This window comes from Eretmochelys imbricata, chromosome 10 (genome assembly GCF_965152235.1).
Source record: "Eretmochelys imbricata isolate rEreImb1 chromosome 10, rEreImb1.hap1, whole genome shotgun sequence".
Lineage (NCBI taxonomy): Eukaryota > Metazoa > Chordata > Testudines > Cheloniidae > Eretmochelys > Eretmochelys imbricata.
This window is the reverse complement of record NC_135581.1, coordinates 29,709,762-29,729,196: the sequence shown is the minus strand read 5'-3', so window position 1 is coordinate 29,729,196 and position 19,435 is coordinate 29,709,762. Positions and strand designations below refer to the sequence as shown.

Below are 19,435 nucleotides of genomic sequence, written 5' to 3'. Positions count from 1 at the left end.
TTGGGTATTTTTTATAGATTTGTTTGCTGTCTTGAAAATATACGGTGGGCATCTATATCTGTGGGTAATTATATCAGACACCTGCCAAATCGTATTTGCTTGTGTAATGCTGCACTTCAACAGAGATCAGGAGACAGGTCTGTTCCTGCCTAGTTTTTCTGTTAAGAGGGAAAAAAAGGAGGAGAACGGGGCGGGGAGGGAGGCAAAGCAATTCTCTAATTTTCCATCTTGTATGTGGAAATTAGTCATCCTAGAGCTAGGCCATTTTGATGGATGGAGGGCCTGATCCTGTGAGGTGCTGAGGGCCTCCTGTGTGTTGTTGGGAGCATTCCGTTCCCATAGATCTCAGTGCCATCTTGCAGGATGCACTCAGCAGCTGGCAGGATGGGGCTCTGAGTTTCTGAAATACTCACTACAAGGTAAAGATCTGACCTAGACTTTCCAAAAGAGAGTAAGATATGAAAGACAAGAGAACTCTTTCCCCCTTCACTCCCCAAGGCTTCCATTGACATTGTCTTGTTTAGAAGACAGTCCTATTAAAAGGATAATAAGCAGTGCATTGTGCAGCAATTAGCTCGGATGGTGGATTTATTTAGGGCCAGATTCAACTGGACTATTCTTGGATTAAGGGATTACTCAGTGTGAGTAAGGGTGGTAGAATGTGGTTCTTATTGTGGCAATGTAAAGAGGACATAGTGTAAATGAGAATTAGTCTCTCCATCATTAAACTGATACTGTTGTGTTGCAGTGAGACATCAAGAGATGTGAGTCAGACCAGTAGAACCCAGTAGACTACATACTAAAGTCTAAGATAAATGAGGATATTCTGAACATCTGAGTAAGCATTCAATTCCAACATCCACTCAGTGACAAAGAAACAGTTTTACATCTTCTTTCAAGCATCTGTGTCCTTCATCCTTCCAACTTCCAGCAATGCAATGAACTAGAAGACTCAAAACATACAGATGATGAGCTAATTCTTCAGAGAGAGTGCAGCCCAAGTGGCATGGCAAAAGGATCTCACATCAAAGTACTGTAAACATGTACTTGAGAATCCAATCATTGAAAGTGCAGGCAAATCATAAAATATTAACAGCTCAAGATAAAAGAACACAACTGCCTCCCAAACAAATAATGTGCTATACAAAATCTGTACACCTGGAACCAAAATCTCTGACTCCAGACTCAGTCACAAAGGAAATGGGGAAACCACAAAAGGAAAAGCTAGCCACAGCTGCTGTTGTGGATCCCGTGGCTTCCAGGCTATGGCACATCAAACTCAACTCTGAGCTGCTGCTTCTTCTCTGTTGCTTCTCCTTTTATTGGATGCAGGGTGACTGGGGAACTGTCTATCAGCTTATCCTGCCCAAAGAACAAAATTGTATCCCCATGGTCTAGTGGGTTAATGGACAAGGTAGCTGTCAAGAAGTTACTGTAGCACTTTTTTGGGGTACATCTACACTTCAAACACTACAACGGTGTAACTGCAGTGTTTAATGTAGACACTACCTACGTTGATGAGAGGGGTTCGCCCATTGACATTGGGAATCCACCTCCCTGAGAGGCAGTAGCTAGAATTCTTCCACAGATCTAGTGCTGTCTATACTGGGGGTTAGGTCCATATAGCTACATCCTTTGTGGTGAGGATTCTTTACACCCCTGAGAGTTATAGCTATACTGGTATAAGTAAAGTCCTAGTGTAGACTGGGCCTTACTGTGATGCAGCTACTTAGAATAAGCGAGTAGCACATCAGTGAAATTCTCAGTCTATATTAAACTGAGAGGCATCATTAACAGCAATGAGAATGGAGGAGTAGTATAATAATGATACACAATGGGCTTAGAAATGCGAGCAGCAAAGAATAAAAGGACATTCCGTTTCGGAAAAATACAGCCTAATGTATGTGTAGAAAAATACTCTGAAACAAAGAGTTCAATGGGAGGAGGAAAGCTGCAAGGCAGTAATGCTAAAGCAGATCTAGACAGATGACTACGTATGAGTTTGCAATGTGATAGGCCAAGCTGCTAGTGACCTGAGATCCTGATCCTATGAGCTGCTGAGGGGCTCCTGCAAGGTGCTGAGCACTCTCTAATCCCAGTGAAGATAACGAGAGTTCAGGGCATTCTGAACCTTACAAGATGAAGCTCTCACTGGGTGTCTTGTTAGAGGCTGTGTCCACACCAGCAAATGTAGTGTCTGCTCTTCAGTATCGGTGCAAGACTAGACAGAGCTCGGGTATTTACAGCATCATGTCCTGGCAGGACTACGTAACCTGACAGTAGAAACACCTGTCTGATCTACACTTGTGCTGGCATTGTGCTGTTGCCCAGTGCAGCTGCATCAATTCTGAAAACAGGCACTAAGGTCTGATTTGTGCAAGTTGTCTTCAGTGGGGCTCTGCACAGGCACAGAAGCTGACATGTGCTAGTGTGAGGATGCACAGAACGAAGCCCTTAGCTAGGAGCCCAAATAACAGATAAGAATGAAAATGTACATCTAGATAAAGAGCAAGGGAACAATACATTGACTGAAGTCTTATGGGCTCCCACCTCAAGTACTGTCCTGGAAGGACATGACTATCCCATAAGAGCAGCCCTATTCTAAAGGAAGCAGAGAATCCATTTCTAAAATAGCCAAGTGTCAAAATATCTCCTGCCCACAGTTAATCCAGAGTTGGAGAAATGTAAAGATGCTCTGTTATCATAACAGCTGATAGATATCAAATTGTCCTTTGAAAGAAATAATCAGGGCCAGCCCTAGGTGTTGTGTGGCCCAAGGTGGAAAACGTTTTCAGCCCCCCAACCCAAAAGACATAAACAACAAAACAATCCCTCCCCCTTCCAAAATGGAAACTTGGTGCTCCTAAACGTGATAAGGTGTTGGTGCTCAGGGTGGCTCCCCTGATCATCTACCCCTACGGAGGCCTCTGGTAACATTTGCTAAGGATGGCTGATGCACAGAGAAAGAAGCATGTTTCTCTCTGCCCACTCATCCATCTACTGGATGACTTGGAAGAGTTATCCTTTCAAGTAGATGGGAACAGACAGTCACAACTGAATTCCATCTGGCCATTGGGTATGCTGTCTATATGAATGTTGACATTTGGCAATCCTTTTGCATAGCCTGCTGTAAAGATTGGGTCACTTTGGTTTCTGGTTCCTATCACTGCTACGTTAGCTCTCGTTTTCTGTCCATTTTCCTTTCTTTAATTTGGGTGGTGGTGGTGGGGTTGTGCTGATCAACCACTGTCAGACTTTGCTTGGGGTGCCATTAGGGGAAAACAGCATTTGTCCTGAAAGGCTTTAGTTAATTGTTCACTATGCTACAATGCAGGGAAATGCAGCCCCATTTAATGCTGTGTGAGAGTAGAACCAAGAGGCCCCAACAGAGATCAGTGACAAGCACAAGGTCACATGGCAAGACAGAGTTGGGAATAGAACTCAGCTCTCCTGGCTCCCAGTCCTCTGTCCTGATCACTAGCTGACCCTGCCTCCTCTCGGACTCGTCCTCCCTTTCAAATAATGACTGCTTCCAAATATCTGTATCCTTCATGTGGGGGACGAATCCTGCCTTTTGAGCCAAATAGTGCTAGAGTCAAACTGCTGTGAATGACTGCCCAAGGTGCAGGACAATGGAGAGCCAAATGCAGTGTCTATCAGCCTGGTTTCGGGTGGGGAAGCCCCAGACTAGTGCAGGAAAGGTGTGGGTCAGAGAAGAACAATGCGGAAGATTGTGGAGAAAGTTACATGGCTCTGGACTGTCTCCAAGGCACATGTGTGCCTGTGGCTATGGAAAATGCAGTGGATGGCTCCATAAATCTTGCTCACCTTCTCTCCTTGCTTCCACAGTGCCCCTGGTATGCAGACAGCCATGAGAGTAGCCTTACATCAGCAGGGCTGAAGAGTCAGGGAGGAGCCAATAAGCCACACTCATTGAACTGTGCTAAGCTGCAGGACCATAGGCAACCAGCCTCAAGCAACCACCAGTGAAAAGCCCCAATCCAAAGCAAAGGAAGTAAGGACCAGGGTGTCACAAAGCAAGATGGCAAAAAAGAGCCGGATAAAGGGAGAAGAGGAAAAGCTGAGAAGAAGCGGGTGAAAGAACCAGTCAGAAAAGGAGAGATGAGAGAGAACAGTCAAGAAAAGAGATGGTGGCAGTTGTGTTGGGGTAAGGAGCAAGGTGATATGAGAGGGTACCCGTACACGAATCCATGGCAAAGGTAAATCTTTTCTGGTGGAACTGACCACTCAGCAGTTTCTAGAGTCTAAAAGAGGCATAAAGCTCCTTGTTTTAGTTCTGGGAACATGTATGTGAACCCTGAACATCGTTTGCATGTTCTAAAAGGGCCTTGGCTTGCCTTTATTCCTCCTTCGTGAATTGAGATGTAGCATAGTGATGATGGATCACCAGCAGCCTGAGGAGATGCATATCTGGTTGAGTGGTTTTTTGAAAATGTCCCAGTTTTGGGACTTGGTGACTGATTGCTTGTCATTGGCCATTTGCTTCCCCTTGTTTTGTGCTCTCCTACTGTAAAAAGTGTAAAGGCTGCGTTGCTTGCTTGCTTGCTTTTTGGTGGCTTGAGTCACATATTTCTAGGTTTCTAAAGGAGGGAGCAATGCATTATTTTCAAGGTTGAACCTGGTACAGACCTTCACTCAGGGACCAGCATTTCTGCACATAGGCTCCTTTCAAACCCATTGCCAAATCTTGTACGCTTCTGTTTTGTTTTGCACACAGCTATGATGGTGTTGGTAATACTTAGCCTGCTAGTTACTATCATTGATTCTAGTCAATGAATCTGTTTATATATGCAGTTAATAAGCCACCTTTTTCTACTTACAACCCTGCTCCTTCCAAATCTCATTCTCCGGCTGGGCATGCTCTAGGATTTATTAGCTATTATGCCAGTTGCCTAGCCAGCAGTGGCTATGTGTGTGCCCTGATGTAAATGCTGCAGCTTGGCCTGTCCTGCTCTACGGAGTTTAACTTGTTCTGCCTAAAGAGGTTTTCAGGGACCCATGCATGCATGTAATTGCTCATGTGGTTCTTAGATTTTCAGAGATTGGGCTCTATGGATCCCTTCCCTCTTCAGAATAAAGATTATTATTATTATTATTTATTTTATTATTTCGGTATCACTTGCTGCTCTAGGACTTTATTGCTTCACTACTAGTTCCACTTGAATATGGGATATATTATGGAGAGGGAATGACCAGTATTCCTTTGTTCTTCTTTGTGTCAGTGATAGCACATTTTTCATTACAGTCTTCACTTGGCACTTTTTTGATCTTCATTTAATTTCAGGGATTTTTCAGTTGCAATGAGCTGCTCCTGCAGGAGTGTGCTAGCTGAGTGCTTTTTACAGCTCTGTCTACCTAGGATTCTAAAAACCATCTGCTGTGGCTTTAATTGGATTTGCCAGCAGTAGCGTAAAGTTCCCTTGTTGCCGGTGTCTGCTGCAGCTACTGGAGTTTTTGTTTTCACTTGGATTTTTTTTTTTTTAAATTTGAGGCCCCTCTGACCTACACAGTGTATGTGTGCTATCAGTTGGTCATTCTAGTATGAGGAAGCATTGTCTTCTCCTCTGTGCTAGCCTCCCTGTTGGTCTACACTGACTGAGCTCAGAGCTAGTTGTCTGCTCGCTGATATTTGCTCCATGTTGGAAGAAGTCATTTTGGACAACTTCCAACCCATTTAAACACAGTGGGTTCAAAAATCGGCCATGGAGTGGAACTTCTTAAAGGTGTGAGCTGTGGTTACACTGACCAAACTTAAAGAGGGAACACAGTCTCCAGTTCTCATTTCACTTATCAGGTACATTCATGATAACATTTAAAGCACTTAGGACCCAATCCAAAGTCCACTGCAGTCAGTGAGAGTCAATTAATTTCCAGGGGCTTTGGATCAGGACTTTAGATAGCAAAAGTGACGGGTGCTTTGTAGTTACCCTAAATTAATAAACAGATAAGTAGAGCAAGAAGAAACTGTCAGCCAAGCAGAAATGGGCCACAGCTGCCACAACTGGATTAAGATGTGGATCAAAGTTTCTGGAAAGCCTGGGAGTTTTCAAATTTGGGTTTCTGGTTTGTGCCCAATTACAGGCCCAGCCATGCAGTCTTCGTGGACCCAAATCTCTGATTAACTTCAGTGGGAGATGTGGATGCCCATAAACGACACTGGAACAAAAACTAAAAGCAAAATTCAAGGGTGGAGGTAAGGGTGCAAATTCCCAAGGATGATACCTCAGTAGGGGGCGGATGACCCTACAGTTGCCTCCTGTCCTGCACCTTTCTTTGAGGCACCTGGTGTTGGCCACTGTCTGAGTCAGGATACTGGACTAGGTGGGCCATCAGTCTGAGGCTGACTGACAATGCCTATGTTCCCAAGTTTCTCATGATGTAATGGGAACTAAATGGGCCCAAATTTTTTCTGGCATAATTCTGCTTGATTCCTTTATTCTTTTATCCTCAGTTTTGTATGCTTTAAAAGTCTCTCTTTGAACATTTGAACCAACTCACTCAAGGAAAAAGTTATTCAACCTTAGTACAACAATAGAAAGCATTTTTCCAGCACAAACTCTATTGATTGTTCTTATTTCTAAACCTTTTTATTGAAAACAACTGTATGGAAATTTTCAGCACTGTTAGATGGCTTCATGCTGTTTGTAGTGGCTAGCTCCCTACAGTACAAAGCTATTTAATTTCAATGTGTACTAGTAATAATCTGTACGATCATAGAATCTAGGAGCCCTAGGACTCCTACAGGACCCCATTGAACTAGGCATTGTACAAACACAGCAAAAAGACAGCCCAGGCCCAGATGAGCTTACAATCTAAGTTTAAGAAAAGACCCAACAGGTGGATATAGACAGATGGGGGAGTGAAAGAAACCAATGAGACAATGCTGTTTAAATACACAGCACAGACATAGGGTGGGGGGAAAGGGTAGAACACACAAGCAGAGTGAACAGTGTCATGGTAGCAAATGTCATATGAGTTACATTGGCTTTCTTGTGCAGGTGGTTTACTTAGGAGGAGATCAACTAAAGGGGAAGGGAAGATGGGTGAGGGGGATGGCAGGGGAGGAGTGAAATTGAGGTGAAGACTGGGAGAGAATTGAAGGGGGAGGGTTGGAGCAGACCACCAATCAGCGCAGGGCTGAGAAAGTTGGAGAACATTGTAGTTTGCACCAGACTGTCCGGCCTTGGTACAGCCATGGGGATGCTATGGTGTGAAGGTTTGCTGTAAATGTGGTATATCCTGACTTTAGTAAGGCTTTTGATACTGTCTCGCTTGACCTTCTCATAAACAAACTAGGGAAATACAACCTAAATGGAGCTACTATAAAGTGGGTGTATAACTGGTTGGAAAACTGTTCCCAGAGAGTAGTTATCAGTGGTTCACAGTGATGCTGGAAGGGCATAACAAGTGAGGTCCTGCAGGGATTGGTTTTGGGTCCAGTTCTGTTCAATATCTTCATCAATGATTTAGATAATGGCATAGAGAGTACACTTACAAAGTTTGTGGACAATACCAAGGTGGGAGGGGTTGCAAGTGCTTTGGAGGACAGGATTATAATTCAAAATGGTCTGGACAAACTTGAGAAATGGTCTGAAGTAAACAGGATGAAATTCAATAAGGACAAATGCAATCAGTGGCACATACACAAAATGGGAAATGACTACCTAAGGAGTACTGCGGGAAGGGATCACAAGCTAAATATGAGTCAACAGCGTAACACTGTTGCAAAAAAACGCAAAGATCATTCTGGGATGTTGTGGTGGGACAGCTGCTCCACACCGGCAGAAGAAAGGTTAAGGCAGCCTTGGGGAGGCTGTGCAGAACCCTGCCAATCAGAAAGGGTTCACTGGGAGAGCCAATCAAGAGAAGGCTTGCTGGAGCAGCCCATATATAAAGGGCTGCTCAGCAGAGTTAAGGCAGTCTCTCCCTGGAGGGCAAGGACTGTCTGCTGAGGAGCACCAGAGAAGATACTGCAGTGCTGGGCAGGGTAGGGGAACAATAGAGGAGCTCTTTGCTGACCATGGCCAGACTGAGGCCCTGAAGCAAGGGCTGGGAAGGTGCTAGGACTATGGGGGAAGTGCCCCAGGGAAAGTAGGCAGTGGGAATAGGAGGAGGGACAGCAAGAGGCTGCCAGCTATAGGGTCCATGGGCTGGGACCCAGAATAGTGGCAGGCCTGGGTGTCCCCCCTTCCCCACCCCATTTGTGAATGAGGTGTGGCCTAAATCCAGACTGCAGTTTGCCCCCGAAACCAGGGGCTAGACTAGAGACTGCAGTTGGCCTCTGAGACAAGTGGAAGGACTGAGGACCACCTGTCAGAGGCAGTGGGCTGGGGCACAGCCAGAGGGCCATGTCCCGAAGAGGATGCCACGGTCCAGGAGTGCCGCGGGTCCTGATGGTGAAGGAAGTGGAAGTAAAGGCGAGTGAGTAAAAGCACCCTGGTGGTCCAAGAGAGTTAATTCCCAGCAGGAGGCACCACAGCAGTGAGTTGGCACCACTACAGATGTGTCTTGCTTTCAACACTCTTGCTAATAGAAGAAGTCATTCTTCCACTCTACTCAGTGCTGATTAGGCCTCAGCTGGAGTACTGTGTCCAGTTCTGGGGGCCACATTTCAGGAAAGATGTGGACAAATTGGAGAAAGTCCAGAGAAGAGCAACAAAAATAATTAAAGGTCTGGAAAACATGACCTATGAGGGAAGATTGAAAAAACTGGGTTTGTTTAGTCTGGAGACAAGATAACTGAGAGGGGACATAATAACAGTTTTCAAGTACATAAAATGGTTGTTACAGGGAGGAGGGAGAAAAATTGTTCTCCTTAACCTCTGGGGATAGGACAATGGGCTTAAATTGCAGCAAGGGCAGTTTAAATTGGACATTAGGAAAAACTTTCTAACTGTCAGGGTGGTTAAGCACTAGAATAAATTGCCAAGGGAGGTTGTGGAATCTCCATCACTGGAGCTTTTTAAGAGCAGGTTAGACAAACACCTGTCAGGGATGGTCTAGATAATACTTAGTCCTGTCATCCGTGCAGGGGACTGGACTAGATGACCTCTCAAGATCCCTTCCATTCCTATGATACATGGGGACAGCATGGAAGGCTATGCAGGATGGGCATGAAAGGCTGTAATTTACTGGGGTGATAAGAAGGGTCTGATCTTAAGTCTACTGAAATCAGATTATGGAGACTTTTCTCTGAGCTTGGCATCTAGAGATGGGTGAGCAGATCCATTCAGCAGGCTCTAACATGGAATAAGAAAAAGACACCTGCCTTTCAGTAGCAGTCCTTGCTATTCCCCTCCCTGCCACACATCTTCCCTCTGAGGTCACAATTTTCAGACACTCGTTGCCACAGCGGCAGAGCTACTAGGAATGACACCTGAACATAGCAGGTGAAGCAGCAGGGAGCGCAGGCAAAGGCAGGAAGTGGGCATTTTGCACCTGTCTACTTATGAAACAAACAAGCCCCCACCTGGAGATCCATGCATCATTTATGGAGACACGTGGGTATCTGAAAGCTTCAAGAGTTTAATCTTGTGCTGCAGAGAGGCAGGGCTGCATGTAAAAAAGGGGTGAACAGAAGAGGGAGAGCAAGAGAACCTAATCCTGTAATAATAAGAGCGATGTTACCTCACTATTCCTGCCTTGAAGCAGGAGAGGATTACTGAAGAGAGGAGTGTCCTGTTAACACAATGGGAGCATACACAAACCCATAATTCCACCTCAGATATGTACATTCTCCTCCCTCTCTCTGCCATTTTATACTTTTGCCCTTGAGAGTAGGGGAGGAAGCATATTGCACAGTGTAGAAAGCCATGCTTAGCTCTGAACCCTCTTTCTTTCCACCCCCACAAGCCCTTGGGATCAACATCCTTGCATACCATGCAAAGGCTTGCAAGATGCAAGCCCTGATAGAAACAATCCTACAATGATACTCTGGAGGGAGTCTTGCAAGCAGCTGCGGATCCTGCCTGGCATGGCTTGATGATCAGCCACTAGGTGCAGCCCTTGTTCTGCCGACACTGCCCAGTGTGTGCATTCTGTGGAAGCAGAAAATCTGAAATTGAGAGGTGGGGGTGGGGAAAGTATATGCTAGAGGGGACAAAATCCCCTCACACTTACTTTTTGCTGAAGTCTGCCTTATATATATATAATAATGTTCCCCTCTTCACCTGTCTACTTTCTTGTCTATTCAGCTCAATCTTAAAAGATGTAATTGACAAAATTATAATATCAGGCGTGATACTTTTTGATAGCTTTTGTCCAAAACTCTGCTGCAATAGCTTCTTATTTTCAGTTGATTCATTGGGGGAGAAAATATATGCCACTCCATTAGAACTTTCCATTCACACACCATTTACTTGACAGGATTTTCTTAGCATCACAGCATAACTTATCCTTACTGCTATTCAATCATTTTATAATAAAAACTGAGATAGCAAAAAATGTTCATTGTCGTTACTGGTGATGGACCAGTAACTACTTCTCCATGAGGGGGATGGTGGGAGTAAGATCAAGGATGTATTATACTTAAAATAAGGCTGACGTGCAGAGAATTGTTTTGCAGTCAGGAGGAGTCTGAATGGAATTCATATAGTAGAGGAGATTGTCCGATAATATAGCGGTCTTGGATCTGTAATCTGTCCCTTTGAATTCACTTCCCCTTCATTTAATTAAATAAATACTTACTTACTGTAATAATGTCCTGGGGAATATCCCTCCAGATTTCTGACTGGGACTTTGGAACAACTGAAGAAGAGACTCCCTGCTTCAGGCCAGAAGCCAACCTCTAATGGATTGGGTTTAGTGAGGAAAAGTTTCCCTAGGGGTAGGTTATCCCACAAACGTTGCTTGCAGGGTTTCTTCCACCTTCCTCTTAAGCAGTTGGTCCAGCTGTACTTGAATCTGATGGGACCTGACTACAGGTGTCTCCAACCCTGCCCCCTTCACTGTTTCCCCCTTGCCCTAGAGTCCTCCATTCCCTCCCCATACCTTTTCCCCTCCCACCAGCACCATCCTCGCTCCCTAGCCCATCTGACCCCTGGAGGCCCGCAGAGCCTGGCCTCTGGTAGTGAGGTACCCTAAGCAGGAATGACTCTGGTGGAGCTGCAGGATTCAAGCTCCCAGCAGTGGGACTGGGGTTGATCTGAAGGGGAGTGGTAGCTGTCGTGGTGCTGCCACTGCCCAGGGAGCTGGCAGCACCCCGGGGCTGCTGGCAGGTTGAGCCAGCTGCAGGGATGGTCTGGTGTGGGTGTCCCATCTCCCTTCTGTGCCTCTGCATGGGATGGCGGTGATAGCCCCCCAGGCCCACACACTCTGCTCTGACCCTTGGGCTCACATGGCTGGGTGCTAGATGTTCTGGGAGAGGTGGGGAAGCTGCTTGGCCTTATCCCAAAGAAGGGGCATCTGAGTGAACCATTGCCGGCCCCCTGGTCTCTGAGGAAGGGTTGGCTTCCCCAGTGAGTGGGGCCCAGCTCATCAGCTCCTGTGGGTCCTGAGCTTCCATGAGGGCAAAAAACACTGATGCTCTGGGCATGGATGGCCCCACCTGAGCCTGCAGTGACCTCCATGTGTCTACCCCTAGCTTCCCAAGCAAAACTAACACTCAACAAGTGTCGGGTTTGGGTGCGGGATGAAAACCGTGCAATATTGGGTATTGCATCAGGTCTGGATTGGCTGTGGTCTAGTTGGATTCATGTCGGGTTTTAAAATTAGGTCTGAGCAGACCTTTACTAGATATGCCATTGCAGTGATAATTTCTATATTCCAATGACTATCCCCAGTGAATCCATCCCAGATTTTACATTTAGGCCAGTATTGGCTGGAAATGGACTTTGGAAATTTGGTCAGTGCTGCATGGATCAGATGTGATCCAGGAAACCCAGCTTTCATACCCCGTACTGAATATCCGTTCCTTAGTTCAAGGTGATCCCCAGTAGTATAGAGCACCACACTTATTACAGAAAATTAGAAATTGATGTTGTTACTATTTTCTCCATTCTAGAAGAAGAAGATTGCACGCATACAGCAAAGATTTCAAAGCACTGCACAAACATTGCATAAATCAAGTAACTTGCTACAAACCAATAAGAGTTTTTGCCTGGATGAGGATTTCAGTATCGGGTACACAGCAAGTTAATGGCAGAGCAGGGAATAGGCGCGAGGAAGCTTAAATCTCATCTAAGCAATAGATTGCACTTTGCCACAGGATGAAAGTAATTTGTATTAAATATAATTAATTGATCACAAATTAATACTAATTAAATCAGTTCCTGGGTGATGTGTTCACTCTGATGATGTTCTCTTTAATGAACATATTTCTATACTTGTGTAAAGTAATTAAAATCTACTAGGTGGTTTTCAAGCATATCTATTCATTTTAAATAATGCTCAGTAAATAATGAACACAGATAAACAGCATGTAATTGGTTACTGAACTTCAAAGCTACAATTAAAACTACTTTGTCATTTTTCTCTTTGCGCCTTTCTGAGCCTCACACCCCTGTGAAAATGTAACCAACAGCATTACTCATCACAGTAACTGATGCTTCCTTGGGGTGAGGTAACTGATAATCTGAGACCTTGACCTGTGAAATTTCATCAATTTCACAATCCGCAGCCTCTATAGAAAGTCCCAAATTTAGTCCAACTGAAGTTTGCGTCTAGTTGGACTTTTGCATGCCTGAATATAAGGGGCAGAATCAGCGTGCTTGTATGACAGCTGCTGGCAATGTAAACCCCAGCATGGGGCTGTAGCAACAGAGAACCCCTTTAGTGGTTGGGGAGAGGCTGTAGTTCTACAAAGCAGCCATAACCTCACCTCCACTGCAGGTGGCATAGGATGAGAAGGGGTCAAAGCCACGGTGGCTCATGCTGTCCTTACTTAGTGCATCTCCTTGCCACATATATTGATAGAGCTGGATTTCTCCCCTATTGCCATGAGCTATGTCTGCTCCTCTTTGTGTGGCAGTGATGCCATCTCTGTGTAAAATCACCCTCCTATGGAGTAGGGAGCCAGGTTGGTGCAGACAGCTAACATTTCCCTGAGCCATATTCATTACACCCACTGCTATTGGTCAGGCAGCTTGCCTCCTGTTCACAAAGTTGTTGTTGCTACCCCGACTGGCTTAAAACCTTGTGGAACATTATATTCTTCAGGGAATACAGAGAACAAGTGCTGCAGGAAACAGCCGTGGTGGCTTCTTACAGTAGGTGACACTCTTTCCTCAGAGCTGATACCAAACCAATGCCCCAGGGTGGTGCTGGGGGTGCTACGGTTCCTGTAGCGGCCAACTTTCTGAGGAGATGTTAAGCTGGAGACCTAACCTCCTGTGGTCACTAATTTTCCCATGTCACTTTCGCATCAGAGTAGGAACTCTGATGTCTTGGCCAAATTCCAACGTGGGTTAATTCTATTCTGGTGTCATAAAACTGCCCTGGCAGTTTAGTTGCATCTGGTATCATATTCTTCATTCCCTGTCCTATGAGTTGTGCCTATTGAGAGTTTTATTATATATTATTTGTTCAACATCAGTGATGTGCTCAGTGCTGCAAAATGCCTGCCACGGAGGTGCTGACAACCTGGAGCCCACAGTTGTCTCCATTTCACTGCAGAGGTGACGACAGTTCAGTGGTGGGAGACGAGGTCTCTGCAGGTAACTAGCATATCAACATGTAGAGAGCACTTTGGGCTTTGAAAGTGAGATATACGTTAGTTATGATTATTTGTGTCTCAGGAACAGGCTAATTTGGCCTTTCATAGTAGAAAATAATGACATTATTATGGGCCTTATCCACACAGGAATCACTGTGGATTTGCAATATTGCTCTTTATTATCTAACTCATCAGTGAGAAGTACTGGTCATTAATAATCCCCTCCTCACCATCCTTCACTAGCATCTCTTCTGCACCAAGGCAGATCCCAGCTAATGTCAATGCACAAGGGCCAGCAGTAGCAGAACCTGGTGTAGGATTGGAGCCAAAATACAGTCTCCCTTCAATCTCCTCTTTGTCCTCTCTTTTTACATGTCTGAAGGTTCACTGTAAGCAAATCTGTTAATTAGTAATTGCCCCTAAAGAGCAAATTTTATGGTGGTTTACATCAGGAATATCCTCTGGATAAAGGCACTGCCAATATTTTTATTTTTATTATTTTCCAGTCATAGATATTCTTTATCACATTAGGATAAGCCGGGTCATGTTACTGTCTGTTTGCAACACACAGAACAGTGAATTCTGATAAGCTTTCCATCATCATTATCTTATTGCAGAAATACAAGTAACTTATTCATTTAAAAAAATTGATAGCTGGACAAAAGTCCAAGGCTTCAGAAACTCTAATATAATATAAAAAGGAAATGTAGATCAACAGGCGCACAAGGCTAAGTATTTTAGTTTTTGGGTGAATTCTTTTCTGTTAAATTTCAGGGCAGTGAGCTGTCTACAACCCTAGACTGCTATGAAAATCTGTAGCCATAGTGAAGGAAGATGATTGTAAATAATAGTAATGAAGAGTATGTCTAAATCCTGTAAACTGATTAGAAAACCTCAGCCTGTGATATTTATGCTGCTTTCTAGAACCTTCAGTTCTCAGTCTTTTCTTCTATTTCTTGGTGCTTGTTAATTTAATAAATGTACAATTCTGTCCTCCTTTGAGCCCATCCAGTGCCGGTGGACTTTAATGAGGGCTGTATTACTGAGGGCAGAATTTAGATTGTAATCCGTTTTGGGTCAGAGACTGCTCTTACTATGTGCACGAACAGTACAGCCATGCTTATATCCAGCCCACAGGTGCAACTAAAATAGAGCTAATAAAAATCACAATTGGGCTTGATGTTTTCAAGTATCACCTTTTGGTGATATTCTGCCACTCAAAATTATCTCTACCAGATAATGCAATGGTCTCTTTTCTACCTCAAAGGTACATGAATGCACTTGGACGTTGACGGAACAGTGGGGCATTGTTTAAGAGAACTGCAGCATTTGGCTTACAAGGGTCACCCTCGGTCAGAAAAGATTAGTGTCCCAGGGACTGAATTAGAGAGAGAGAGAATGAAAATGAAGGAGTCGGTTTGTTCTTACATAGAGATAAAGTCCTGCTTCCCTCAGCTGCCAAGTCCTTAAACCTTATGAGTACAAGTGAAATGAACACGTAATTAAAATGTTTAGCTTGTGCTAGAGAATGCTCCAAAAATAAAATTAAAATAAGAAAATCAGCTGATAGATGTTACTAAATGTAGCTGTAGCTTATTCCAGAAGTAAATGCAATTCCTTCACAGTGAAAAATAAGGGAAAATTCCTTCGATTCTGTGGGAATGCCTTCTCTAATGGGCTGTGTGCAGGGGTGGCACTGGGAAGTGCAGTTTTCTAACACAATTAAACATTAAAGCCATGTTCAATTTTTTTTTAATGAAACCTTACAATGCCTTCAAGCTGTTTATATCTGATCTTCTCACTGCTACGCATAACAGCAGAGAAGAGAACGCAGAGTGCGCTGGCAGAACGGGACCTACCGGTGATGATTGTGAAATGCGATGGGGAAGTCATGGTCACGAAAGGAGGTGTGATGTACTCAGCCTTCACTCCCTGCTTCACCAGGAGATCCATGTTTGGGGTATCGACGTCCTGGTCATAATTCCAACGGAATCCATCAAAAGAAACCAGAAGGAGTTTGTTAGAGCCCTTTTCCTTCTCATTTCTGCCAGCTGGATGGCAGGTGAATGGCTTCAGGATGATGAGCAGAAGCAAAAGAGAATGAAGGGCCTTCATGCTGGGAGAGCTCACAGCACAGAAATCACATGCCCAGGTTTTTGCTTCTGCTTTTCTTCCTTTCTTATCGGTGGTCGACAAGAGCAAAGTTCAGGCCCGATAAACCTGTTCAAAGCTGTATCCTTGATAGCGTATGGATTTATTAAAGTAAAACCATCTGGGCAAAGGTTTTCTGAAGAGATTAGTGATTCTGACGTGCCTCAGTTCACGGGGTAGCTGACTAAGTATCTTAAAAAGGGGACTGGTTTTCACAGGATGTGTGTTCAGCACTTTCTGAAAACCAGGCCCTGTAGCAGGGTTGGCCACCTCCTAAGCACCCCTTCATGGCCTGGGGTGGCCCTGTGGTGGCCTGCGTCAGTTTCCCCTCTGTGGTAACCCCAAGGACTTTATGTCAGCCAGGTTCTCTTGATTACATAATACCCTCCTGGGGCCTGTGTATTACAAAACATAGTGGGAGCACTCTGCAACAGAAGTCCCCAAACATAAGATACCTCTCAGCTTTTGTGCCCCCAGAGGAATACACTCACAAATAGCACAGGGATGTTTTCACAAGCCCTTTGAGAATCTGATCCCTTGTTTTTGCCATTAGATTTGGATTCTCAGATTAACTTTACCTTCCAATAGCTGACTAGCCACAGTAATAATATGCCAAGTGAGTCTTCAGGAGAGCCCAGCCAGGGAGGAAAACCATAGTTCTCAGAAGATGAGAAGGTCAGTAATTAAAGCTGTGGCTGCTCTAGGAAAGGAGAGAGGAAAAAAATGAAACTGCCAGCAATGAATAATGAGAAATCTTTGATGAAATTAGTGATGCAGAACAGATACTTAATACTTCCTTCTTTCCTCCAGAGTCTAAAGTTTTAACTGAAAATGAGTTGGTGAGGGGCAAGTGTGCTGAGAATCTAAGCCCCACAGAACTAGGCACAAGAATCTGGTTAAGCAGAGAGAGAGTGAGTTAAAGGACTTTAGTCAACCTGGCAATGAGACTAATTTTATCATTGCTATTCACCTATATGTTCTCCTGGACAGCTAATGAGCCTGTATTCTTATAAAAAAAATCTTAAGGTGGAGATGAACATTTGAAAAAATAATGAGTTTGAAAAAATAATAATTGGGGAGACCATGTTTACCAGCTTCCTTTAATAAACTCACCTGTGTAATGACAGGTTTCCGAGTAGCAGTCATGTTAGTCTGTATTCGCAAAAAGAAAAGGAGTACTTGTGGCACGTTGGAGACGAACAAATTTATTTGAGCATAAGCTTTCGTGAGCTACAGCTCACTTCATCGGATGCATTCAGTGGAAAATACAGTGGGGAGATTTATATACACCGAGAACATGAAACAATGGGTTTTACCATACACACTGTAATGGGAGTAATCACTTAAGGTGAGCTATTACCAGCAGGAGAGCAGAGGCCGAGGGGGGGGAACTTTTGTAGTGATAATCAAGGTGGGCCATTTCCAGCAGTTGACAAGAACATCTGAGGAACAGTGTGTTGGGGGGGGGTAAACAAGGGGAAATAGTTTTACTTTGTGTAATGACCCATCCACTCCCACTCTCTATTCAATCCAAAGTTAATTGTATCCAGTTTGCAAATTAATTCCAATTCAGCAGTCTCTCATTGGAGTCTGTTTTTGAAGTTTTTTTGTTGAAGTATTGCCACTTTTAGGTCTGTAATCGAGTGACCAGAGAGATTGAAGTGTTCTCCAACTGATTTTTGAATGTTATAATTCTTGACATCTGATTTGTGTCCATTTATTCTTTTACGTAGAGACTGTCCAGTTTGACCAATGTACATGGCAGAGGGGCATTGCTGGCACGTGATGGCATATATCACATTGGTAGATGTGCAGGTGAACGAGCCTCTGATATTGTGGCTGATGTGATTAGGCCCTATGATGATGTCCCCTGAATAGATATTTGGACAGAGCTGGCAACGGGCTTTGTTGCAAAGATAGGTTCCTGGGTTAGTGGTTCTGTTGTGCGGTGTGTGGTTGCTGGTGAGTATTTGCTTCAGGTTGGGGGGCTGTCTGTAAGCGAGGACTGGCCTGTCTCCCAAGATCTGTGAGAGTGATGGGTTGTCCTACAGGATAGGTTGTAGATCCTTGATGATGCGTTGGAGAGGTTTTAGTTGGGGGCTGAAGGTGATGGCTAGTGGCGTTCTGTTATTTTCTTTGTTAGGCCTGTCCTGTAGTAGGTGACTTCTAGGTACTCTTCTGGCTCTGTCAATCTGTTTCTTCACTTCGGCAGGTGGGTATTGTAGTTGTAAGAATGCTTGATAGAGATCTTGTAGGTGTTTGTCTCTGTCTGAGGGGTTGGAGCAAATGCGGTTGTGTCGTAGAGCTTGGCTGTAGACAATAGATCATGTGGTGTGGTCGGATGAAAGCTGGAGGCATGTAGGTAGGAATAGCGGTCAGAAGGTTTCCGGGATAGGGTGGTGTTTATGTGACCATCGTTTATTAGCACTGTAGTGTCCAGGAAGTGGATCTCTTGTGTGGACTGGTCCAGGCTGAGGTTGATGGTGGGATGGAAATTGTTGAAATCATGGTGCAATTCCTCAAAGGCTTCTTTTCCATGGGTCCAGATGATGAAGATGTCATCAATGTAGCACAAGTAGAGTAGGGGCATTAGGGGACGAGAGGTGAGGAAGCGTTGTTCTAAATCAGCCATAAAAATGTTGGCATACTGTGGGGCCATGCGGGTACCCAGAGCAGTGCCGCAGATTTGAAGGTATACATTGTCCCCAAAAGTGAAATAGTTATGGGTGAGGACAAAGTCACAAAGTTCAGCCACCAGGTTTGCCGTGATATTATCGGGGATACTGTTCCTGATGGCTTGTAGTCCATCTTTGTGTGGAATGTTGGTGTAGAGGGCTTCTACATCCATAGTGGCCAGGATGGTGTTTTCAGGAAGATCACCGATGGACTGTAGTTTCCTCAGGAAGTAAGTGGTGTCTCGAAGATAGCTGGGAGTGCTGGTAGCGTAGGGCCTGAGGAGGGAGTCTACATAGCCAGACAATGCCTGAGATGATGGGGCGCCCAGGATTTCCAGGTTTATGGTGCTTGGGTAGTGGATAGAATACCCCAGGTCAGGTTTCCAGGGGTGTGTCTGTGCAGATTTGTTCTTGTGCTTTTTCAGGGAGTTTCTTGAGCAAATGCTGTAGTTTCTTTTGGTAACCCTCAGTGGGATCAGAGCGTAATGGCTTGTAGAAAGTGGTGTTGGAGAGCTGCCTAGCAGCCTCTTGTTCATAGTCCAACCTATTTATGATGACGACAGCACCTCCTTTGTCAGCCTTTTTGATTATGATGTCAGAGTTGTTTCTGAGGCTGTGGATGGCATTGTGTTCTGCACGGCTGAGGTTATGGGGCAAGTGATGTTGCTTTTCCACAATTTCAGCCCGTGCACGTTGGTGGAAGCACTCTATGTAGAAGTCCAGTCTGTTGTTTCGACCGTCAGGAGGAGTTCGCCTAGAATCCTTCTTTTTGTAGTCTTGGTAGGAAGCTCTCTGTGGGTTAGTATGTTGTTCAGAGGTGTGGGAAATATTCCTTGAGTCGGAGGCATCGAAAATAGGATTCTAGGTCACCACAGAACTGTATCATGTTCGTGGGGGTGGAGGGACAGAAGGAGAGGCCCCGAGATAGGACAGATTC

General features: G+C 44.7%; 1 protein-coding gene across 1 annotated transcript in view; it reads right to left on the bottom strand.

The window, feature by feature from the left end:
- LOC144271430 (ectonucleotide pyrophosphatase/phosphodiesterase family member 7-like) overlaps nucleotides 1-15,787 on the bottom strand; it is a 40,467-nt gene extending 24,680 nt beyond the window's left edge. The window contains exon 1 of the mRNA XM_077828782.1: nucleotides 15,532-15,787. Coding sequence (XP_077684908.1) covers nucleotides 15,532-15,787 — 256 coding nt within the window. The remainder of the gene's footprint in view (nucleotides 1-15,531) is intronic.
- Nucleotides 15,788-19,435: the final 3,648 nt, after the last annotated feature.